This window comes from Dendrobium catenatum, unplaced genomic scaffold (genome assembly GCF_001605985.2).
Source record: "Dendrobium catenatum unplaced genomic scaffold, ASM160598v2 fragScaff_scaffold_133, whole genome shotgun sequence".
Taxonomy (NCBI): domain Eukaryota; kingdom Viridiplantae; phylum Streptophyta; class Magnoliopsida; order Asparagales; family Orchidaceae; genus Dendrobium; species Dendrobium catenatum.
In genome coordinates, this window is record NW_021318595.1 from 7,691,486 (window position 1) to 7,717,693 (window position 26,208).

The 26,208-nt window shown below is 34.0% G+C and overlaps 1 protein-coding gene across 2 annotated transcripts; it reads right to left on the reverse strand.

Moving 5' to 3' along the window:
- Positions 1-5,254: 5,254 nt before the first annotated feature.
- LOC110096934 (mitogen-activated protein kinase kinase 6) lies at positions 5,255-26,199 on the reverse strand. 2 transcript variants are annotated; one of them, XM_028699839.1, is made up of 8 exons: positions 26,195-26,199; positions 23,871-23,955; positions 13,582-13,716; positions 11,124-11,348; positions 10,873-11,055; positions 10,488-10,711; positions 5,657-5,702; positions 5,255-5,573 (listed from the first exon to the last, which is right to left on the reverse strand). In XM_028699839.1, the coding sequence occupies exons 3-8, from the start codon at positions 13,690-13,692 to the stop codon at positions 5,481-5,483; spliced, it is 882 nt and encodes a 293-aa protein (XP_028555672.1). In that variant the 5' UTR covers positions 13,693-13,716; positions 23,871-23,955; positions 26,195-26,199; the 3' UTR covers positions 5,255-5,480. The 2 variants fall into 2 exon arrangements, with proteins under 2 accessions (XP_028555672.1, XP_020678752.1); XM_020823093.2 differs by lacking the exon at positions 26,195-26,199 and adding an exon at positions 24,120-24,341.
- Between the last annotated feature and the right edge of the window lie 9 nt (positions 26,200-26,208).

A 26,208-nucleotide genomic window follows, 5' to 3' on the forward strand; every position in this document is an offset into this window, starting at 1 on the left:
AAGGCTTGATAGATGCTTACTGAATTCTTTTTCTTTATAGATGGTGCCTTTGGCAAAGATTAGACATCTAGAAAGGGTGGCTACCAACTATAGTCCTATAGTATTCAAATTGGGTGAAATTCAGTACAATCGATCTAAATTTATCAGATTTGAGGATACTCGAGAGTCATATCTGGCGGCTTGGAACGTTGTACTAAAGTCTTGGAGGAAATCAGATTTTGGTAATGATGTGGATGTCTTGCAAAGAAAGCTTCAAATGACATTGAAGGCATTAGTCTACTAGAATAATAACAAGTGCAAAAATTTGAACTTACTTAAGGAAGAGCTAAAGAAAGAAATTTTTGAATTACAATTGGAGGAAGCTTCAGAGGGAGATCTTACAGTGGAGAAGTTGAATCTACTTCGAAGTAAAGTGCATGAACTGAATGTAACTTTAAGAAGATTATCTACATGGTTGAATCAAAGAGCTAAGGCAAGATGGCATGAAGAAGGTGATAGCAATTCTAAATTTTTCCATGATTTTAATTCGGCAAGGAAGAATGGGAATTTTATAAGGCAGATTAAGAATGAAGATAACAATTTGCTGGAGGATTTTGAATATATTGAGTTTATTTTTGTGAAATTCTTTGTGAAGAAATGGAGATCTAGATATTGCAACTTGGAGGATTGCCCTTTGATCACCGAAAACCATAGAATAACTTCTTCAGATATTGTTGTGCTGAATGTGAAATTCACCCAAGAAGAATTGACAGCTCTTGTATTTTAACAAGGAAAAAACAAATCGCCATGTTATGATGGGATTACAACTTCCTTTTTTAAGTTTTATTAGAGCATCGTGAAAGAAGATACTTGGAAACCAATTGATTGTTTTTTTTTTAACTGGTTCTATACATGATGAGTGGAAAGACACTTTGCTTGTTTTAATCCCTAAAGTGAAGAATCTGGTTGTCCATCCAACTATAGACCCATAAGTCTATGTCAAACTACTTACAAGTTTGTGGCAACTATGATGGTGAATAGATTGAAAGGATGTATCACCAAAATAATTTCTGAAGAACAAGTGGCATTTATTTCAAGTAGATCGATGTCTGAGCATTATTTACGAGCTCATGAGATCTTCAACAAGTTTAGGATCTCTAAAAACAAGAAAGGAATGATGGCGGTGAAGCTAGATATGAAGCAGGCATATGATAACATGGGTTGGCCAACCTTGAGTCAAGTTTTAAAATAGTTTGGGTTTCCTTCTAAGTTCTTCAAGTTCATCATGGAATGTGAGATGAATGTTAGATTTTCTATCATTTTTAATTGGAAATATTCAAAATGGTTTATTGCAGAGAGTGGTTTTCGGTGAGGTTGTCTGTTATCACCTTATTTATTCATTATGTTTTCTCAATTATTATTGAATGCAATAAACAAAAGGGGACAAGATTTGGGTGTTCATATTTTACCAAGAACTCAAAAGGTTACACATATCCTATATGTTAATGATGTGTTAGTATTTTCTCAGGCATCAACAAGATTAGCCTAAGTATTGAATGACATTGTTGCTAATTTTTGTGGGTGGACTGGACAGAGGGTTAACAACAACAAGTCTCATGTTATGTTTGGTAAGGTAGTTAAACATCCAAGAAAGAATAAAATTGCAAACAAATTGGGCTTCAATGTGGTTAAGGATATGTATTATTTGGGACATAAAATTGTTTTAAGAAGATTGGGAATGGCTGATTGCCAAAGTATGTTATATCATGTATTGGAAAGACTTAATGTTTGGGGCAATAAACTTCTATCTATGGCAGGTAGGATTACTCTCATAAAGTCCTCTTTTTTATCATTACCAATTTTCTTATCAACACATTCTATGGTTCCAAAGAGATTGTTACATGAATTGGATAAATTTTGTAAATATTTCATATGGAACAAAGCAAATGGAAGAAAAGGGTTACATTATGTAGCTTCGGATGAATTATGTAAACCAAAAAATAGTCGAGGTTTGGGGCCGCATTCAACTGCTCTTAGAGCTGGCCCTCTTAGATCGAGATTGGCTTTGAGATTCATTCAAAATCTTAATTCCTTACTTCATATGAATATTATTGCTAAGTATGGTGATAATATTTTGAATGGGGAATGTAAGAGAGGAGCTTCAATTGTGTGGCAAATTCTGGTGGATGGCATCAGATATCTCAAAACACTTATTAGATGGAAAATGGGAATTGAAATAGTATTAATGTTATGACAGATATATGACTTCTAGATAAATATTTTAATACTTGGCCAACACTTGCTGAATGTGTGTGATTGGAGAATGTGATGATTCACCAATTCATTTCTATTAATGGCAGCTGGAATGTCAAGGAGCTTCAACGATTTTTCTATGAGAACCTTATTTTGTTGATTTTGTAGGCTTCTATTAATCTTGCCTTTGAAAATGATAAAGTGGAAGCTATGTTCCATCATTCAGGGTGATCAATTTCTGCAGTTGCATATGAAGAATCAATGAAAGGTGGCTCTAAGGAGGATGATTTCGGCTATTCAAATTGGCTAAGAAAACTAAAACTCAATCCGAGAGTGGAATTGTTTTGGTGGAGGATGAGTAAGAATGCCATTCCAACAAATGAATTTCTTAAATATAGATAGCTATGTTACAATGATCTATGTGCTAGATGATGTCAAGAAGTGGAAAGTTATGCTCATATTACGGTTAATTACAAATTTTTAATTGAAATTATTCTAAAGCTAAGAGATTAGGGTTTTAGCATTCCAATATTTCAATCATTTGAAATATGTTTGGAGAACTTAGAAGCCTTTCTACTTGGTATTCTAACACGGTGAAGATGTATTGTGCATCAATTTTTTTATCTTGGAAAAATCAAAATGATTGTAAACATGGATCGAAAGCTAACTCTTCTAAGCTCAGTAGTTATAGCGAATGTGTTGTTTACATCTAGGTTACAAACAAGTCCAATGCTAGATATCTGGGGTGTTAATCTCCTTAAGGAATTTCGTAATGAATGGACCCTCCACCGCTAGGTTGGATTAAAATCAATGTGGATGCTTCACTTTTGAAATCTAATCTTGCTAGTATTGGAGGAGTGTTTAGAGATCATAAAGGAAGACTTCTTCTTGCTTTTGGGAAGAAAAGAATTAATTGGGATGTGGCTCAACTTAAGTTGGAGGCGCCTTTGGCATTAAGGGAGTTCATTCAATGTTGGATGATTGATATCGAAGGAGTAATAATTGAAGGTGATAATCTCAACATTATCAATTTCATTCAAGAAACAATGAATAAATCAAAGTGGCAACTAGACACTTGTAGGACAAAGGCGTTATTTTTTTTAAAATGATTTCAATAAGGTGATCTTTCACCATGTTTCTAGAGAATGTAACAAAGTAGCGGTTTTATGTGCTAATTTGGCTTTAGAAGATATTTTTTTGTTGATAGCTTTTCTTTTGGCAACATTCCTTCTTCCTTGTTTAGTTTGTTAAAGAATGAATGTGAGCCTTTTATTACTTGTAAGTAGTTCTTCTATCTATTGCAATTTGCATATTTCAAATAAAAGGTAAACTTTCTTTAATAGTAGGTTAGTGTTGTTAACCCATCCAATATGTGGAGAGATAAATGTATGTGACATGATTTGAAATGAGTGTCAACAGGCTAAGGGTGACAAATCTTGTTTACAATGTCAACTATATGATATGATATGGTATCATACCCAGTCATGATATGACTGGTATTTAAAAACACCACAAAATAGGCTAGATATCTTGACTTGCATAGTATAGTGTATGAATATGAATGTAAATATTTTCTTAATGTTAGTTACATTATACATAATGATAGCATATGCAAGAAATATATGCATATGATATTATTTTCATAATGAGATTCACATGAGCATTTAACTACAGGATATGCAAGCATAGTGAAATACATGACCTATAGAGTAAGTATCACATGACTTGAATAGTGGTGACTCGACATGTATCTCAATATTAAATATGAGCATAAGAATGAGCTCATGTACATAATATAACAAAAAAATGAGTCTAGTAAAATAGGTATGCACATAATATGATATGAATAGATATTTTTAATATGCTAGTTTCGATTCTAACAACGTTTTAAGCAAAAGTAATTGTAATGATTACATTGTATTTGTCATGGATATGCATAAATCTATATGTTCACATGATTAACAAACATGTATACTGTTTAATGTCTTTTGCATTAGGGGTAAAAATGAGTCAAGCTGACTCGTGAGTCAGCTCGGGCTTGACTTATTAACTAGTTCGAGAGTAAAGCTTGGACTAGATTTCGAGCTTGTTGGGCTTATTGAGCTCAAATTCGAACAGCCATCTGCTCGAACCATTACACGTCAAGCGGCTTGCAAAAAAGAGAAACAACAGGGGGTGGAAGGTGGAACTGTGGGGGCAGAAGATGAAACAACAAAAGCTCGCGTGTGAACAATAAGGGGACACAAAATGACATGCGAGACTCTGAACTGAATGATGTGGAACTGCATGCGAATGGCAGATGCATAACTGAGTGTGAAAGGTGGATGCAAAATTAAGCAGCTCGACAAACTCATTTTCCATTGAGAGTCGAGCTTGAGCTCAATTTTTTAGCTCCTACTTGAGTTCAAGCTCGATATTGGCTGATGAGTTGAGCTCAAGTTAGGTCTGACTCAAGCTCGACTCAACTCGTTTGCACTCCTACTTTGTATTGATACACTGGTAACTTTTGGTGAGAATGTTGGATTAGTAGTTCATTATGTGATTTTTATGTACCAAGGAAAGAAAAAGAATAATAAAAATGAGGTAATAATCTCATAAGTGATTCCTTTAATTCTATTATTGATAATTTTGTGATCATGATAGATGTGTTTCGGTAAAAAAATATCAAAATTCATGATCTACATAAATGATTGATTTTGAGAGAGAGAGAGAGAGAGAGAGAGAGAGAGAGAGAGAGAGAGAGAGAGAGAGAGAGAGAGTTAAAAAAGCATTGCAGACAACTTAAATTGATATCAATGAAGAACCAAAAAAGCTATGGATAAAATCCGCTAAATATGAGCTTCATTGTCAATCTATGCTGATTAATTATCCAAAGATTAAAATAATCTCAGCAAAAATTTTACAGCAATGAAGATCAATCTAATTAGATTTTGGTCAGGATATTCTGATGCTATTTTTTTCATCAATCAAATAAGTTTTTAATTGATATTTAATTATGATTTGATTTACTTGAGATCAATAATGTCCCAAACCTCCCAACTTCAACCGAGATTGTCATATAGTGAGCAATCTAAAACAGTTACAGTCCCCAAAGACAAATCACTCTCATTTCTAGACTAGTAACATCCTCCTCAATGCAATCCGGTATTCTGATGCTTTCAGAATCATATTGGAAATTAATTTCGCAGTTCTTATAGCACTATAATTCTTCATCATAATTCATTTTGATTGCCACAAAGCAATACGCTTTACACGGGTAAATTAACCGGAGGATCTAAGCTGCCTACAAGGATTCCCAGATCAATGTCTTTGTCCTCAAACTTCTTGATGAATGGATGACTCTGTAATAAAATCAATTAGTGTTTAACGGGCCCAAAATAAATAAATAGAGAATTAGCAAAAAGCTTAAATGTACAACACTAACCAGAAGCTCCGAAGAAGACATTCTCTGCTGAGGATCTTTTTGTATGCTGCGACAAAATATAAAAAGGAACAGTTAAACATAAATTCAAACTAAGAAAGCTATTTATTTCAATTAGACATAACTTCCCCTAAGAAAGCAACTTATTCTATGTGAGTTTGATGAATTAATATTATATAAAAAGAAACCTGTGGGCTCCAAAAATTCCCACCCCCACCCCCAGCCTCTGCTTTCGGGAGAGTTTTAACGAATTAAGTTCCGGTAAAAATTTTAAGAAAGCAGAGTAGATTTGTATATAAGACACTACCCAGAGATTTACTTCCTCATTTTGCGAGGACTTTATGATCTAAGTTCTAGATTCCTATAGGCGCAAGCCCCTAAAGTTAATTACCCCTGCCAATAACGAGGGAGAACTTTCGATTAAGGCTAGGCGTCAATCAAATACGTAGAGATACATGTATCTGGCATATAGTGGCAACATAGGTTTAGGCGTTTGGAAATTTGATATTTAAAATTAGAAATTTCAACATCTTCCACTTAGAGCGGACAGTGGGAGAATGGATGATGGACCCGACCAACATCTCATGGTTTCGTCGTCTCGACCCATTGTGGTCCCTGGTCTACTTAGTTAGAAGAGGTAGTCGACCAAACCTGACAAAAAGATCCTTGGCGGCAACCATGAGTTGTGTCGTCCAAGGGTAACCTTGTAGACCTGGGGGGATATTTGCCTAAAGAGAAATTTTGAATCCACCTTAGCTAACAAAGGGCTTTGCTCCCTATCGATTATACTCTATTGATTCATATCTAAAGGATTTAGTGTCATTGGGAAGCTTACGGGCTCTAGCCATGGCTTTAATTTAGAGGTGCCATTTGGCGGCGAAACCACCTGATTCAGAGGTCCTTGGTCAGAATCGTTTACTTGCAGTGTCATTTGGCAGCATAATCGTAGGTCGCGCATCGGCATAATCGTTTACTTGTATGGATGTTTCGGATCCGGTGGCATGTGGTTGTAGAGCATTGGGGTTTCATTTGTCGCGCATCGGCAACGTGTTTTTGCTCATTTTTGTCTTCAGCAAGTTATATCTTCCTTAGTATTCAGACTGCAAGAATATGCTTTAGCTTGCAAATGAGTTGTGCGGTGTGTTAGGAACCTCCTACCTGTCACTGATTTATCTTGTGTGATAGTCTGGCACTGCAAGTTCATTGCCTTAGTTTACCAGTAGTTTGCGGTTTTTAACTACAAATTCTCTTCTTTTGCTTACAGGTGAATCGTATATGATCTGGGTCATTTGTGGCTTCTTGCATAAAATTCGTTATGCATTGTAAGCTTTATTGAATAAATATGTAGGTCGTCAATGGATATCCAGCAACCACCTGCTATTGCATGCAAGCATATTGCATTCAAAATATATTTTTCTTGAGATGCGGCTTACCAAATTCCTTTCTGATTTCCCTCTGTGCCTCTCGTCCAGATCTACTCAAAGGATTCCACCTTTTACTCTCTATCTGAAGACCAAACCAACCAAGAACCTTACCAAACCGTTCACACTCACAGTAGGCCGAACCTCCGTCTGAAGACGCCCTTCCTCATGCTTGAGTCAATTCCTTCTACCTTGCTGCTCTTATACACCTCTCCACGTAAACGTCTTACAGAATCCAAATTCCCAAACTCTACTCAACCTCCCCTCTTGCCCATGCTTCATGTGAAAATCTACAGAAGATTTATTTTTTTGGAAAAAGAAACTATAGCAATTTTCAAAAGCAACTGCAGTTTTTCTTTTTGTTGTTTTGTCCTTTTACTTTCTTTTGCATGAATCTCCTGTAGCTCCACTCACATTACACTCAAATCAACCCATTTTATTTCCTTAGATTTCTAAATTCAGCCCACAACTTCACCTAAGCCCAATCCTTCTACACCTCAAAACCCAAATCAGCCCACTTTCATACATCCACACTAGTCCACTTCAAGCCCACCATCACCACTTCTAAATAGCACAAAACATATCTCCTTAAAGCCCATAAAAGCAAAAATAACATCCTTCCCTCCGCCAACCAAACAGTCGCCTATCAGCCCAATTCATCTAACAATTAGCCCATACAACTTATATTCAGCTCACCTCACAAACGAATCCAAACAATAAGATATTCTTTTGCTATTTTATTTCTACTAGTTAGTATTAATAACTATTATTAAGTAAAGTTAATGTTATTACTTATGTCTCCTAGTCAATATTACTAATCATTTGTATTTTTGTTATTATTAAATTTGAATATGTATGTGTTAGTGTGTATACATATGTATATGCAAGTAAAAAAGGGGGGAAGTTAAAAAAAAAAAGAGAAGAAAACTCAAAAAGAGAAAGAGGAAAAAGAAAATGCAAAAAAACAGGAAAAAAAAAGAGGGAGAAAGAGGACATTTGGTTTAAATTACACATTTTTGTGCACATTTTCGCCACTGCCGTCAACCTCACCGTGAAAGTTATAACACCCTTGAAACTCCGAGATCCCGCTTTGAAACTCCGAGATCCCGCTTTCGATTCTTGCAGCGCAGCGAACAACAACTTATGCGCGATTTTCTTAGCGCGGTGGGAGGAAGCTCGTCGCGATGCTTTCGATAATACGATCCTCTAAAGTCCTATTTTCAGTGTTCGCAGCGTGCTGAGGGACCCCTTATGCACGCTTTTCTTAGCATGGTGGGAGAGAACTTGGTGCGGCGCTTACGGCGAGGCGGGCGAGCCTTGTGCACGCTTTCTTAGCATGTGGGGGGGATTTAAGTACCAGTACACACTCTCATAATGTGGCGGGGAAAACAACTGTGTTTTCAAACAGGTAGCCCTGAAGACCTATGCAAGATTTTCTTTGTGTGGTAGGATTGAATACTACAGTTGCGGTGTCACCCAACACCGACCGTGTACATCTTTCTTGACGTAGATGACGTGGTGGGCAGGCTAAGACTCTTATAGTTTCCCCTAAACGAGGGAGATGTCGGGAGGCTGCCGAAATTCCGCCTGAAAATGCATATAACTTGAACAAAAATAAGGGGCATGGACTCGGACCTTATTTGGATACTAAATGAAATGAACTCGAACTGGACTCGGATTTGAACTTGATCTGGACTGCAGGGGACTTGATTTGAATGCTGGGGACTTGAATTTGACATTGAACTGAACATGAACATGGAGATTTTCAGTAGGTTTTCCAGTTCTTCATGGGGGTCAACACTCATCATATATTATATTATATCACATTTTATTAGCACATCATTTACACAATCTTTATTTGCATGTGTTACATTAAGTTCACATAAATTGATAATACTATTGAAACCATTTTTAAAAATATTCACATAAGGAGTTTAATAATGATGCTTATGGTTTAACTTATACTTAACTCCCTAGTTATGAATCCACCAAATAGTATATAATAAATAAGAACTTTGGACTACAACAAATTTTCTAATTTTGCCTCCTGCCATATTATATACTATTTTCATTATATATAGACCCACAACTAAAAAGTTTATCAAGCACTGCGATTGACAAACTAACCCACTTCTAAAAGATATAGGCCCACTACTAAAACTGCTGATAATCTCAATAGTTCTAAATATTGTACCCACAAACATCTCAATTTACAGATACTCCACCATCCTTACAAACACACGAAATATTGAACCTCTCAGACATCACAATATTATTAACTCTGCAAAGCAAAGTTCATCAAATGGAGGATAATTGAAGCAAGATAAGCATATGAAGTTTCAAGAAGGCTTTCACTAGATCAATTACAAAATCGCATCTTCAAAATCCAATAAATTATAATTCATAATTTTTATGCTATTTCATGTAACTTCCATATAAACCAGCCATGAATGTTTTTGGAGGAAGTTTTTCAAATGGAAAACCAAATTGTGATAGTCCTTCAATCACCCCAAATTGAAGACTTATAATTGCAATCAAATATTTAGGGAATTTCTCATGATTGGAATGATTTGCAAATAGTTTCCAAATATACCTCTTTGAAAAGGTCATCAACTATTGAGGGTGAGCTTTGTGGAAATTTAGGTGTATTTTCTCATGAGTTTTCCTTATTTTTTATAGCACTTCATATATTTTCATTAATCACATTGCTTCAATGAAAACAACTTCCGTAACTTGTAAAAACTTATGTCTACAAGGAGTTGGAGTTGTTAGCTTTTGAGATGATTTGCAAATCGACAACAATTAAGGCTTGTGAACCCTAACATATCTCTCTCCCTCTCTAAACTTGTGCTCCTACATTCTCGCCACATTCCCAAAGCCTACAACTCCTTCAAACCTCACAAAAAATAGCCACAGAATCAATTGGCCTAAAATTCCTAACTTTCTTGGCCTAAAATTCCTAACTTTCTATCCACATATCAAATGGACCTAAAATTACCTCTATTAATTAGATAACAACATAGATATCAAATCTAGGGCCCTCACCCTTTTCCAACAAAGAAAACATGACCATTCACTGCATGATAAATTTATCCCAAAATCTTAACTAGTCACTACCTTCCTTAGCCTGATACCAACCCTAATCTTCTAACATCACTCAAATAAACACTTGAAACCCTCTTAAACACCTTTCACTCATGGATAAGTAAAAGAAAAAAAAAATCATAATAAGTATCATACGTTAAATAATAATTTTTTCATTCAAGTACAATAATAATGTTCCTAACACAGTACAAAAACTCTCATATCTTGATCAACACTAAGTTGACTAGAATAACTAAGCATTCACACTTAAAATGGATAAATTATAACAAACATATAAATTTACAGCATGTGAGAATGTTGGAACTTACCAAGCAGATATGAATGAACAGAACTCTGGAGAGAACTGATCCTCCGGCACACTTGGTGGTGGCTCTTCTACAATGGTCTCTAGAAGTTCATAAAAGCTCAAAGGCCCTTCCTCATTTTCAGTTTGCTTATATGGAAAGGAGCCTGTAGCACACTCAAGAATAACTAATCCCAAACTCCAAATATCACTTTTAAAATCATATGAGCCTCCGCTAATCCTTTCAGGCTGACAGGAACACACAAAAACAAAAACAAAAAAAACAAAACCTTGAGTTTGCAACATGCAGAGTTCAGTGAAGAATAGAATGAATTAACAAAAACTATTAAATTGAACCACAGAAGGTCAGGAATTCAATCAATCACGCCAAGAAAGCTAGCTAAACATACCGCCATATAGTTGTATGTACCCACAAATGTATCTCTCTGACCCATAGAACTAGCAAGCACGGCACTCACTCCAAAATCGGTTATCTTCACTTCACCGTTGTGATTCACTAACAAGTTTGATGGCTTTATATCCCTATGAATTATGTGTCTTTCATTGTGAAGATATACTAGACCTTTTAAAACCTGAATACATTGCAACATCTTAATACTGCACAGAGAACAAAACGGACAGTGAAAAATAATGTCTTCACCTGTTGGCATAGAACTGCAAGATAAGGCTCAAGAATTGTTTTGACTTGTCTAATTATATCCGCAAGAGAACCCCGATCCATGTATTCTAGGACCAGAGAAATAATTCCATTATGGTAGAATGAATGGTAACAAACAACCACATGAGGGCACTGTGAGGCTTGATTTATTTTAATCTCTTGGACAATCTGCTTGCGGACTGTCTCTTGAATATTCATCTGGATACCCTGCAAAATTATAAGATCTTAATCACTCATCGGAGGTGAACAACATTTAAATATGCTGAGAGAACTATATGTATGAATTATGCATGAGAAATCCACATTGAATAGAATCGAAACTAGTGTCTGGCACGAAGTTCAGATAGTTGGGTAGATTTCTGCTTTTGCTTTCATAGGACGTTTTACTAAGTAGCTTTTATACAAGAGGACCTTGAAATATCCCAAAGGAGATTCATAGAAGATCTCTTTGAATGGGCAATTTAAACATTACATGGTGAGCCTACAATATACGCAATCATCAATCCACATAATGGTGATCATTACTGACGTCATGCTGATTGAAATACCAGGTCAAATACTATAGTACAATGTAATCTGTTTCTTCTGCCGCGTATACCAGTTCACACAACCACAGATCATGCATTCATTTGGTACGACAAAAACAATTATTTAATCATAAAGAGTCAAAGTGACTGCTAAAAGTTGAATTGATTTTATTTATTATATCTACTCAACTAAACCTACAACTGTCACCGAGACGCCAACTATCCTGTACAAAGTAGAAAAGTTTTGTAGTTCGCACCCTAGAAACCACGACGTCAGGGCGGGCATTCAATTTTCAAAACAGAATGGCCTGATTAAGAAAATAACAAAACTTTTATAAAAGGAACCTTATGATGCACCAACACTTCTCCTCAAAGAGCCGTATATATCCAACACGACACACATCTGACACACCCCCAACACGTTTTGGACAAGCCAAAAAAGTGTCCAGTTAAAAAAATATTAAATACAAATTGGATACTCGTGTTTGACATATGTGTCTTAAATATTTTATAAAATTTATTTTAAATATAATTTCTTGTATTTAAAATTTTTATTTATTTAAAATATAAAACTAAATTTCTTATATCCTATCTACAACACCAAATCAATCGCCTGCACTCAATACCTCATTCATCGAATATTCTAATTTTCATTTCTCTTTGGAAAATTACATCTTTGGTTTCACAACAATGTCCGAAGTCATCTCAACATCAACATCTAATGTCATTACAACATCGACATTTCAAAACTATCTTAACATCAAAGTTTGCCATGGTCTTGACATTGATGCTCGGCACTAGCAATTTCTACATCCACAATTTGATAACTCATCTTTGTCGAATGTCATCTTAGCATTGACGAACAATACCCTTTTGACATAGACAGCATACATTCTCTTAACGTCGACGTCCGATACTGACTGCATAACATCGATGCCTTACTCTCAACAGCATTGTCGTCTCCTCTCTTGATGCTTGACACATAACATTGATGTCGACTCTTGATATTCCAATATTAATCATTTTAAGAATAAGTTCTAGTTAAATCACTAATTATTTCTAAATTATTTGTAATATTATATTTATTTAATTTTTATAAACTATTTTTAAAATATAAAATTTGTAAATACCATGTCTAGCCTGTGTCTGTGTAATATAATTTCAATAATTGATATGTCATGTCCGTGTCGTATTCGTGTCACCATGCCCTTGTCTGTGCATCATAGAAGGAACCACAAGTTGTAATTTGCTAATTACATGTTGATTGAGCAACAAACTCTACTTTTTCTCACTCCTAAATAAAATTCAGGAAAAACCAGATGTAACGGCTTAATCAACTTCCGTATTTATCTATTTCTTAACCATATCAATGAGCCAAAAAAATAGGAGCTTTTTGATATGAAAGAAATGGCGGATGCTCCATGGAAAAAATGGGGAGAAAACTAGTTCAGCTTGATATTGAGAACATTAGGCCAGACCAAAAAAAAAACCAATCATGTTTTATATTATACTTAAGGTAGCAGTCTTCAGTTTCATCCGGCTCCAAAAAAAATGCCAATCATGCTTTATAAACCAGCAAGATGAAAGAAGAAGCATAATCCTGCTTATGCCCACAAAAGAGAATGCAGCATTACAAGTTCTATGTTAAATATATTCAGAAGAAGGCATTTTTTGTATGAATTTAACTTCAGAAATAACATTATACATCTAAGATTTTCTTGTATTAGATTCATTTATTAGTTCTGAAAACATTCCTATAAATAGGCTCCAGCAATTTTTCTAATGGAATTCTAAAAGCACTCCAAGCAGTTCAAACATTCCATTTCTAAGTTTGAATAGCACAAAGCTAAGTAAATGCATGAAATTGATAAAGAACGTGTTAATTGGAGGGAAGAATTGTTGAGGTATAATACCTTCAAAGCAAACAAAGTCCCAATAAATTTGTGCCGAACAAGTTGAACAACGCCACCACTTCCTTTTCCAATAACTTTAACGGTCTCAAAGTCTTCCATAGTGAATTGCATATCCAAATCTTTAACATCTGGTGGCTACAGAAAGGCATTATAAATCAAAAGCCATTTGTAACAAAAATGCTATAAAAGTGAGTGCTATATCAATTGTCCAATATCCATTAAATAAATAAATAGTATAAACAGGTTTGGCCAAATTTACTTTTTCAATAATTAAGATATTAAATAACCAGTAATCCGAATGTTAGAAAGCTAATTATTGACAGAAAAAAAAATTAGCAAATTTACACCAAACATATTTGAAAGAGGCCATCGCAAGGGTGGGGCGGGGCTTGAAATCTTTTTAAATGACACCATTTCTTTAAAATTATATTATAACAGCATGGAGCATTCCTTGTTTAGAGGCTTTGTTTTTTCAATGATCCTTTCAGCTCACAGAGAGAGTTAGTCACCATCACCATCTTATCAAAGAAAATGAACTGGAAACATTCTCTCTCTAGTAGCCATGTCTAATGAAAGGAGAAAAGTGTTGAAGTGATTTTCCTTGATACTATCAAATAGTAAAAACTGGAACCATTCCCTACATTGAGTCAGTGAATACAACAAGATATTACTTAGAAAATGCTCAAGCCAAATCAGCATAAGTGATATCAGAAGGATGCCTAGGTTAACAACTAAAAGGTGAAATAAAAAATTTATAACATGCCATTGATCCACTCTTCCACATTTATGAAAGGAGAAAGCATTTCAAAACTACATAAATAAAAAGGGAGATGCAGATAAATTTCTTGATGTGGAAGGCTTAGGTAGAAAAAGGGATTGAGAAAAGGCAACTAGTCTCGTTAGCTGTTGTGACTAAGGACTTGCATAAACTAGATTTACACCAAACGCAACATTCAATAAAAATGAAACTAGAGGATTAGTAAAGCCTACCATAAATAATTAGGAAAAACAAACTGATCATCTATGATGCACCGACACTTCTCCTCAAAGAGGCGTGCAGTGTTCGACACGACACACGTCCGACACTCCTCCGACACGTGTCAGACATGCCTCCGACACGTGTCGGACATGTCAAAAACGTGTTCAATTAAAAAATATTAAATGCAAATTGGACGCGCTTGTCCGACACGCGTATCTTAAATATTTTATGATTATTTTTTTAAAAGCATGTATCTTAAATACAAATTTGATGGTCGATGCTAGCAATTTCTACACCCACAACTTGACATCTCATCTTTGTCCAACACCTTCTCAACATAGACGACCAACGCCCTCTCAACATCGACGATAAATGCCCTCTTAACATTGACGCCTAATATTTACTGCATAATATCAATGCCCGACTCCCGACAGTATTATCATCGCATTGACGCTCGACTCTCGATATCTTGATATTAATCATTTTAAGCTCAAATTCTAGTTAAATGACTTATTATTTATAAATTATTTTTAAAATTATACTTAATTAATTTTTATACATTATTTTTAAAATATAAAACTATAATACCGTGTTCAACCCGTGTCTGTGTAATATATTTTCAATAATTGTCGTGTCTCATGTCCGTTTTGTGTCGTGCCATGTCTGTGTCGTCGTGTCCGTGTCTGTGCATCATAGCTGATCATGACCATGCAAAAGCAGAAAACAGCTCCATAAACATGAAATAAAATGGCACAATGAAAAATGTTGCTTACAATCTTCTCAGCATTTGGTCGCAAGAAAAATAAAACATTCAAACTATGGCAATCTCGATTTTCTAAATTTATTTCAAAGTCCTACTGTTTCATTAGATATCCTGCTGCCTATTAGGAATAATGTGTCCAATGTTATAAAAAATAAAGGTGACTTACATTTTTCAATTTTACATAGAAGGGTGACCAGTTTAGTTTTATGGATTACTGATTATGTTCTGAGCTATTCGTTTATAATAATTTTCCCCAAGTGATTAATTTGCAACTGACATTTCATTTTGCTCAAACATATTGTATTTCGGAAGATAGTGAGCTACATTATCAATTAAGCCAAACAACGGGTATAATGTCATGTCAATGATGCAGCATGGGTTTTAAGTTAAATTTCATTTCAATCCATAAAAAAAGCATCCATTAGGATAATTTTAGGGTGGTTTGCATAGAATAAAAGCTTGTAATGAATCAAATAAAGATTGAATGATAATTACGTTTTGATTTTCTAACTATTTACATCTCTCCGTATCTCTCTAGCTTTGTTCTTGCTCTTGGGTAATTTTAGTGCACATTCTTCTCTTCTTGTTCTCGTTGTTCACTTGCCATCAATTGATATCCAAGCCTCATGGATGCAATCACCAAATTCCACTCTAACCACAAACTTCTAGAATCCTATCGTGCATGTACTTGTATCATAATCATAAATCTGAGTCGCTATCTATGCCTATATCTTCAAGCTCCACCACCTTGCTCAAGCCCCCATCAACCACACGTCGCTAACATCGATCATCCAACTAACAAAACCCTATCAAGTTCCATCTCCTGTCCGTAGATTCCTCCAAGTACTTAATTGCAAAACCATTCTCATTTATTATAACTGAATCATACTCCATTCCACCCATGCTTATCCCATTTGCAAACTTCATCTTTGTGTTGTAACTACAAAACCCACGTGAATCTTCTTTTCTTGCTACAAAAGTCAGCTATGATGCTATTAATTCCTCCTATGATGACAACCCCACTTCACCCACGTTGCAGATAGCAATCTCTTCATGGCTTCAACTTTAACACTGATAAACACTTCATGATTCTCCACCAACAACGAACACTCTCTTTTTACAATTCTCATCAATCTCAGAAATGTTCCCCTCACTAACCCGTTAGTGTCAATTGCCACACCACATTGTGACATAGACAATACATAAAATCAAACCATATGACAACGGCTACTTCTCTAGTGGAGGTAACTCCGCCACCTTAAGTCATTTGCAAATTCACCGTGCATAACCATTATTTGAGCTAGTACTAATTTTTTCAATAAAATAAATGTAAATTTCAGGCATTTGGTTTTTTTTTTTTTTCCTCATATTTTGTTTATGTTCCTTTCCCTCCCTCAGGATCCTCATTCATTAGTCGTTCTTCTTTACTAGTTTTAACTATTAACTATCCAAAATAAAGGACAAGACTCAAGGATGTTGAAGATTTTACTCTCACTAGGTCTAATTGAAAATTATAATGTTCAATTATAAGGTAAGAATCTCAATTAGGGTGAGAAATAAAATAACAATGGCTATTTTATAATTCATGTCCATAGTGATGCATAGAATTAATGAAAAGTAAAATATATTTTTTGTCATCATATAGTTAGATTTTTTCTTAGGGGTCGTTTGGTAGTAAGTTTTAAGGGCGCAAAATAAAAGTAATAAATGAGTTTTGATTCTCAAGGTGTTTGGTGTCAAGTATATCCAATTTAGAGTAATTTTCAAGGTTACTTGGAATCCTCAAAAGGCTCATTTTTGGTGCATTAAAAATTTGCTCAAATCAAGGGATTTCCAATCTCATTGTGTGCAAAAGAATCACAAATCCTTCTTTGGATGTACCTGTTCCCAAGTCGTCAATGAATAACAACCACCTTCCACACCGCAAGAACCCCAACCTATTAGCCCTCCTATGTTGGCATCAACAATTGGCACTAGCTCTTGCATCATCAACAACAAGCAATCCTGTCTCCCACACCAATCTTAACCTACAAACCCTCATGTCAACAATGGGTCCTATCTCCAACACCAACCTTGAAATGTGGCCCTAGCTCCCACACCACTACTAATCAACAATCCCACCCCTGCTCCACTAAATTTTTTAAAATATTTTTTGTTGGGATTTTAAGATTAGGGTTTTTTAGCTTTACTTTTATTTAAAAATCTATTAGTGGTTAGCTTATAAAACTCTATTTTTATAATTAAATGTTTGATTTAAATTTAAATTTAAATTTAAATTTTTTGTTTTAATTTTCAATAATCCAAACTTTTAACTAATCAAACAAGAAAAAAGGTTTCATTGCATTACATTCTGACTGACCAGACAAACATTAAAAAAAATTATTATTTTTATTTTGCACTGCATTCTCATAATACTAATACTTGCAACCAAATATACTCTAAGGATATACTACTGCTTAAAAGTGTCAAGGCATCTTTAACATGTAAATTTATATTACGGTGAAGAAATAAGAGCTTATTCTCATAGAATTTGGTAAGAGCAATTATATGGTGCCTACTTTTTTCTAAGCTCTAAATAACTCCATGCCTTCATATGTAAATTACAACGTTAGATACTAAACTATCTTACCAAGAAATTTTTTTGAAATTTCTAAGAATGATAAACAATCAAGTAACATTAAACTCAATCGATCAAGATTACACGATTTTGTACATGGTATCAAGAGGTTTCAAAAGAAAGCCTTTTTTTTTTTTTTTTTTTTTTTTGCTGATGAAAATTAGTACAAATGTTCATAGAAAACAAAGTTCTCTTTGTCCCTAACAATAACAGGCAGGGGTAAGAAATAGAATTTTAGTTAAGGATTGCACACATTAGCGTGATTCAAGCAAGTTTATTAGAAAAGGAAGTGTTATGATTGTATGATTCACAAAAAGTTGCATGCATCATAAAAATTACTTTCATTTCAGATTCTTTTTCAAAGGTAATAGAAAACCTTACTGCAGAGAAGTAAGAAAATAGTTATTGATCCATGCTTGCTTATAGCCACATGGCCATTGGTTTAATAAATTTCAATAATTGAATGATTTTCTCCAAGCTTACTCAAAGTAAATAAAAAGAAATAAAGATAATTTTTAATGGTGGAATTATAGGCCTTTACTTTAACTTCTGATGCCACTTCACAAATGGCACTGAGTTGGCACAAAATAGGCTCAAATTGAAGCCTTCAATGCATATATGTCAATGAAAATATTATTTTTATATTTTAGGCTTTACAGAAATTTCATGTACACACAATAGCAATATTCATGCTGGATCATCAAAATCCCTATATCATATCAAGCATAATGTTTGACAAGAAGCACAAATTTCAAGGCATCACAAGAAGATTGAATGGGAGTCAACTTGGTATAAGAAAATTAGTGCACAAATGAACCTAAATTCATCTGATCAACCTCCAAACAAGCTTAAGAAGGTCAACCCAAGTTTGTCAATGACTGAACCAATAAAATTTGAAACCAAATTAAATTGATTGATCAAACTTGACATAACTAAGATACTAATTTATTTGTTCGATATAAATCTGTGGGGACTAAATTATCCATTTAATTTGTTTCCTTAAGAAGACCAATAAAATCATTGAAACAATCACGAGGCATGTTATATTCAATTTTGATACTTAGCATCCTCACAGCAACTGATAATTCTGAATGAGTTTTGCAACAATCCCAAATAAATTTTTGAATAGATTCAAAGAATTTTTTGGTTTCTGCATTTGTTGGCTCTTCCACACTAGCCCTTAAATTAGGACATGCTACATCAAAAACAAGTTTTTCATATGATCTTCATCAACTATTTCAAAAGCTATAGATGGACCGGAATGAGTATCTCTGTATGGCTCGTACTCACAATGAGAGATCCAAATCCAGTAGTCTGGAACAAATCCCCTACGATAGAAATCAACATTTACATCATCTGTGTCACAACCCAACCCGACCAGGACAGGTCCTATCGTGTTAAGCTGTGACAGGCAAACCCCAAGATCTAGTTTTAGAATTATTTTATTACACAACAAGCCCGATGCATTCCTCTACTTCAACCATCCAACTTGAATTATGTTGATAATATCCCCATCTACTTCACAATCACTTAAAACAATAGATCCAATATATATAAAATGTGTACTCATATTAATGACTTGATCGCCCAAAGTCACAGTCCACTCACTAGGTCTATTACTACTAAAATTGAACTCCATATATTCAATTTTAGATCTACTCAAGAGAAAACCTTTAGACTCTAAGGTTGACCTCCATAATTCAAGTTTACCTTCAACTCCCTCTCTATTCTTATCAACAAGAAGAATATCATCTGCAAAAAGAATACACCAAGGTACATCCTCTTACAAATGTCTAGTGAAAATATCCATAACTAAAACAAAAATATATGGGCTTAAGGCTAATCCTTGATGTAATCCAATCGAAATAGGAAAATACTTGGTCAAACGACCTTCTATTTGAACAAAGTAATAGCTCTTACATACATATATTTAATGATTTGAATATAGTGTTATTAATTCCTTTCTTCTCAAGAACTATCCATAGCACTTCTCTTGAAACTTCATCATATGCTTTCTCTAAATCAATAAATATCATATGTAGATCCTTCCTTATTCTCTCTATATTTCTCTATCATACCTCTCAATAAATGTATGGCTTCCATAGTAGACCTAGCATAAATCTAAATTGATTTTGAGAAATATTAGTATCACGCCGCAACCTACACTCCATAACTCGCTCCCATAGTTTTAAAGTATGACATATTAACTTAATTCCAATTCAATTCGCACAATCTTGTGCACCACCTTTATTCTTAAAAAAGAAGAATTAACACACTCATTTTTCACTCATTTGACATCTTTTTAGTCTTCAAAACAGTATTAAAAAATTTAGTAAGCCAAGAAATTCCTTCATCTCCTAAGCATTTCCACATCTCTAATGGGATATCATCAGGTCCAACAGCATTTCCACACTTCATTTTCTTTAAGCCTCTCTAACTTCAGTTTACTAATACGCCAATAAAAATAGAAATCTTTATTTTCATTTAGGCTGCTAAGATCACTAAAGTCAATCGTAATTTCACAATCTTCATTGAAAAGTTTAATAAAATATCAAATCCACCTTTGTTGAATATCATCTTCTAATAAAAATACCTTATGATCTCCATCCTTAATACACTTCACTTGAACTAAAGTCTTACTACTCCTATCTCTTTGTTTGACTAACTTATACATATATCTTTCTCCCTCCTTAGTATCTAATTTATTATATAAATCATTAAAAGCTAAGATCTTTGCGTCGCATATTACTTTCTTAGATTCCTTACGTGCTTCTTTATATCTATCTCAATTATCATAATTTTTATATCTAAACCAATTTTTAAAATAAATCTTCTTATTTGTTATATGTTCTTGCTTATTTGGATTCCACCAACAATTATTTTTGCTATTATGAGCTTTCTCCTTTGATACTCCAAGCAGATCTTTTGCAATAATCTTAATATCACTAATCAATTTTTCCCACATAACATTAGAATCCTCATGCATAGACAAAATCATAAGATCTAAAATCTTACTCTCAAAAATATTTTTGTTAATATTCTTTAAATGCCCCCATCTAATCCTAAAATATTGTTTCTCTATTTTTTTATTTTCTATCCATTTATCTTAAAATCTAAAACTAATAATCGATGTTGGGTACATAAATTTTCACTCGGAATAACTTTACAATTTATGCAATCTAAATGATCTAATTTTTTTATAAAAAAATAATCAATCTGAGTTTTACTAAATCCATTTGTATAAGTGATGAGTTGCTCGTCTCTTTTCTTAAATCAGGTATTAGCAATTCTATTAATATTTATAACATTATCCTGCAAATTCTTATCTATAATCACACCTACATCATTTCTAGTAAGACGCCTACCTGAATACCATAGTTTAAATCCTAAACTATCAATATCCTTAGTCTTCCCTCTAACCCATTTAGTTTGTTGAATGCACATAATATTTATCTTCATATGAATCATAATATCTATTAACTCCATTACTTTTCCTGTAAGGGAACCTATACTTCAAGTTCATATCCTAATTTTAATTTCATGGACTAGCTTCTTTGCCCACATCCATCCTTGATGTGAGAACCCTTGCCTATTTAACACTACACCTGGGCGTCAGTGCAGTGACCCTTGCACACTTATCACTGTATTCAGGTCATTTAGTGCGTTGCTTCCAGGGGACGCCCTAGTATTAACACAATTTTGTAAAAAATTCATGTCATGATTATTCGATAAGTTTTACGCTGGTTGTCGACTACCTAATGCAACCCTCCATTTTTCTCATCCAAGACTTGGGACCTAGCAACGTACAAACAAGAGACTGAAGAAATTTCTTGAACAATGACTACACTGCCACCACCACCTTACCATCAATGAGGGGTCATCAAAACAATCCCAAGTACCACTCGTCAATGACGATCATTGCCACCAACATGTCCTTTTTTAGTAATGATTTTATTGGAATTATAAACTTCATTGAATTGTTATGCCCTGGACACTCAACTACTTCTTGAATCTTTACCCTCCAAACATTTCCCGAGGAGGAGAAGCAATTTCATACCAACCTAGCAAATAATAGTACTTGCTTCAATTAGATTAAAAATAAGGCAACAAAGTCTGCAAAAATGTTCACATTGATATGCTGCATGAAACTCTAATTCATCATCACAATTGAGACCACAAGATGACCATTACTAGAACAATGATTTTAGATTCATGATCAAAGAGGGTGCAGACAATGCTCTATATTGTCAATCACCACCACCAAATTCCTAGGCCATTCTAGGCCCAAGCAGCCCATAAGGGGAAGGGCGTCAATAATAGGAATTTGCATTGTTTCCAACAATGGATGACTACAATCTCCCATGTTCATTTCCGATAAACATTGAAGATTGGAATTAGAAATACCCAAAATAGCCTTCTCTAAAGTCTATAAGGAATAAATAAATTCAAAAAACAACTCATAAAGAAATAAGCTCTTTACAATTTTACAACTCTAAAAAAATTTTGGATACTCCTTTGATATCTAGTCCTTGTTTCTTGTTGGCCACAAATTAATGCATGTTATCACCACTTAGTGGTGTGAAGGACATGTTGTCATTACCTAACATCAACCACAATCATTGAATTTGAGATTATTATTGTTGTTGCATTCAATCCTATTAGGACCAACACCAGTAATTTAATCTAAGTTATAGCCTACTTCTCACTTTCACCATCTCTATGTTTGTTGCAATTTCCAGCCATAGTTCCATCACAGTTGATGCCTGATGCCCTTGAGCTTGAGCTATCACCACTTTGGGTTTGTCATTATTGTTACTTTTGGACTTCTCCTAGTTGTCACCCTTAGATTCGATACAAATTTCACCTTTGAGCCTGCAATTGTCATAGCCCTTAGATCTATCATAACATCCACCTTCAAGTCTACTAAAATCATCGCCTTCAAGCCTACCTTAGGCTTTGCCTTAGAAGTTAGATCTTCCATTGAATAAGTCATCATCATTTCACATCAATCAAACACTTTAAAAGCTACCCAAATTGACATCAAAATCAATATCTCATAATAAATCTCATATCACCACTAACTAATTTCTCATGTTATTTTCACTATCTCTATAAATTTAATCACCTATAAGGCATTATTGGACCGTCTGACTAACCGAAAGGTAACAAGCTTTTGTACTCAAAATTGATTCTTAGTCAAGATCGTTATCTGGGCCAAAGCCGGTGGTTTATTTTTTAGATATTTTGATGTAAAAACTATGTCTATTTTACTCTATGTGCAATCAAAATTCAAAAGCTAGTACAAGCATAAATTTTTCAGACTCTCTTGGTTCAGATGAAAATCTCTTGGAAAGAAACCATTCAGAACAAAAAACTAAGCGGGAGATGAAATCGCCATAAAAACACATGCCCCATTGCTTCAGCTATAAATCAGACTGGAACATGGGGAATTCTCAAAACAATCATAAGGAGGCACGTTCCACAGCTATGTTCCAATCTCTTGCAACCCATAATTGGCAGCAATATAAGGTCTATAATCAGTATACTGGCCAACGCATTATTTCTGTGTGGATTCTATTAGTCGTGTTTAAGACTTCAGAAGATATGCCAAGGCTATGCTTCCCAACTGTCGATCAAATCGCTTTTCTATATTTCCCATAGGTCCTAATAATATGCAATAAAAATTATTGCCTATTAACATTATACTCGACAGCATTCAATTACTGCTTGCGTGCGATCCTATGGTTGACCTTCCTAACAGATATAAATTAAGGGCATTGCAGAGCGTAAGCATCCCAATAATACGTATAATTTCATAAACTCTAGGCCAAAGGCAAAAAACAATCCAACTACTTTCCGTTATAAACTGGAACAATAAAACAGCTACATAAAATTGTCAACAAAGAGCAAACTGATACAGATATACAGACCTGGCTGCTACTTTCTTCAGAGATTAAACGCAACCCTTTTCTGTTAAGGAGCAAATCCCCATCCTGAAAAGTCCCACTCGCCGTCCTGAAGTGGCAACCCACGGCCAAGAAAACCTCATTTAACATCGCAAACAAAGCAATCGGAATAAATTGGCGAAACTCGTAATTGAAGCTCCTCAGAATCCAAAGGTTGGCACATACCAGCAATAGAGAACATCACAAAAAGTGAGAGGAGGGATAGATACTCACAAGAAATCAGTTACCGGCTTCTCTTGAGAGGACACGACGACCTTTAGCTCGGCCAGTGGCTTCTTGGTCTTCATGATCGCGGGGGCTTCAGTTTTCCTCTGAACGCTATTCAGATCTAGGGTTTTCCTCTTGAGAGAGACACAGGGAGAGTCGGACAGAAGTAAAGAACAGAAAAGACGCGAGCTGTTCCGTTGTTTCCTTGCAATCAGATCGGATAGTGGTCGGCTTCGTAATGCATAATAAATTCAAAAGACCGGAGCGCCAAAAGGTCAAAAAGATAATTTTTCAATGAGTAATTAAAAACATGTGCTAAATAATTAATATTGTAGTGAATATTACTAAGAGTAATATTAAATATAATATAAATTCGATTCAATATTGATTACTAATCATTGCCCGATAAATTTTTTTAATTAAGGCTTTAATTTTTTTATCTATAGTATCTATTTTTTAAAAATATACTTAATTTTTGTTTTAAACTTTTTGTTTTTTTAAAATAAGTTAAATTATTTTTAAATAACTACTAATAATTTTTAGGTGTATTATCACCTACCATTGCTTGGTGAGGTCATTCTTTTAAATAAAAGAAGAACAAAAGGAAATATTCAATTACAATCAAGTACCAACCAAGATATTACACTTATTTAACCTCACTCAAAGTAAATGAAAAACAAGAAAGAATAATGTATATCTCATCGCATCCAAAAAAAATGAACTAATATATAATGTTTGTTTTACATCACTAGAAATAATGGAACAAAAGAAAAAGAATTAGATACTCACTTGAGCATATGCTCAACAACAAATAAATAACCTCTAATTAGCGACAAAAAAGGTTTTAAAAAGATTTTTGCTTTTTATTTAAGAATTTTTAAAACTACTAATTCAGCCGCCCGCCCTTAGTTAACCGCGGGCTAGTTCATAAGGGCTTAACAACTTTAACGAACTTTCTGTGGTATGAGAGTGAAACTCATAAAATTAAATTTTTGAAAGCTTTTGAATATTGATCCATCGTTAACTTTGGTAACCGGAACACGGTGGAAAGGTATTCCATTACTTGATCATCCTTATTTGACAAGCTACCTTTTGATTTCTAGAAAACTCGCATGTCCATTTTTTTACAATCCATAGATTATCGCATGTAGATGCTTGTAAAAGAAAGTTATTCTGTATCAACACGTGAGTTGAATGGCATCAAAACTAAACTTCCATTTTGTTTAATGAACTTTTGATGATAGAGATCTTGCACAACTTAATACAAACTATTTGAACTACTTTTTTTATGCACTGAAATCTGAAGATTACATGTGTGTCTCAATTTGTGCTGCTGGTAAAGAAATATGGGATAGATTATGTATTACTTATGAATGCATAAGTGAAGCTAAGCAATCTAGCTTAAATAATTTACTTCATGACTATGAACTTTTATACAAAATAATTAGTTTTGTTTATGTACAGTTATTTTTTATGTTTTTTTTTTTTTACTTCAGTTTTGTTTTATTAATCACTGCTGGAATGACATGTTTTACATTGCTTTTGTTTATGAAAATTTATAATCAATGACTGACATCCCTAAATCAATTAGAGGAAGAAACACCATTGATTATTTTTCTTCCTCTAACTCCTTTTAGTTGTGTAATTTTCTTTTATAAGCAAAAGTTTATTTTAAATTAACAATTAAACTTTGAAATTGATATTTTTTATATCTTCTTATAGTTATCTATCTCATATAAATAATGTTCAAAGTCATTAAATCACTTTCAAACTTTTTTAATTGTGTCGTTGCATTTATTATATAAATATGATTCTAATTTATGATTTACTCTTTCTTATATTATAGAATGAGCTTTTCTTCTTTATTATTTAGAAGATATTCTCACAACTGAGAGTTTTTAAGGATTTTGAAATGGATTTAGCTCTCGCAAAAATGACAAGAGGCATAAAATGAGCCTAAAAAATAAAACTGAAAAGATGCGCAATAATAAAAAAAATTAAAAGATACACAAGCTGTATCAAAAATCAAATGATACGCAAAGTGAGCCAAATAATTGATAAGAAACATAAAATGATCCCACAAGAAATCAAGCTT

Excerpts from the sequence above, each read along its gene's own strand:
- LOC110096934 (XM_020823093.2), bottom strand. The coding sequence starts at position 24,193 with ATGAAGACCAAGAAGCCACTGGCCGAGCTAAAGGTCGTCGTGTCCTCT. Across the intron at positions 11,349-13,581 it reads GGACTTTGTTTGCTTTGAAG|GGTATCCAGATGAATATTCA; the intron begins GTATTATACCTC and ends ATAATTTTGCAG. Across the intron at positions 5,703-10,487 it reads TGTTCATTCATATCTGCTTG|CATACAAAAAGATCCTCAGC; the intron begins GTAAGTTCCAAC and ends ATTTTGTCGCAG.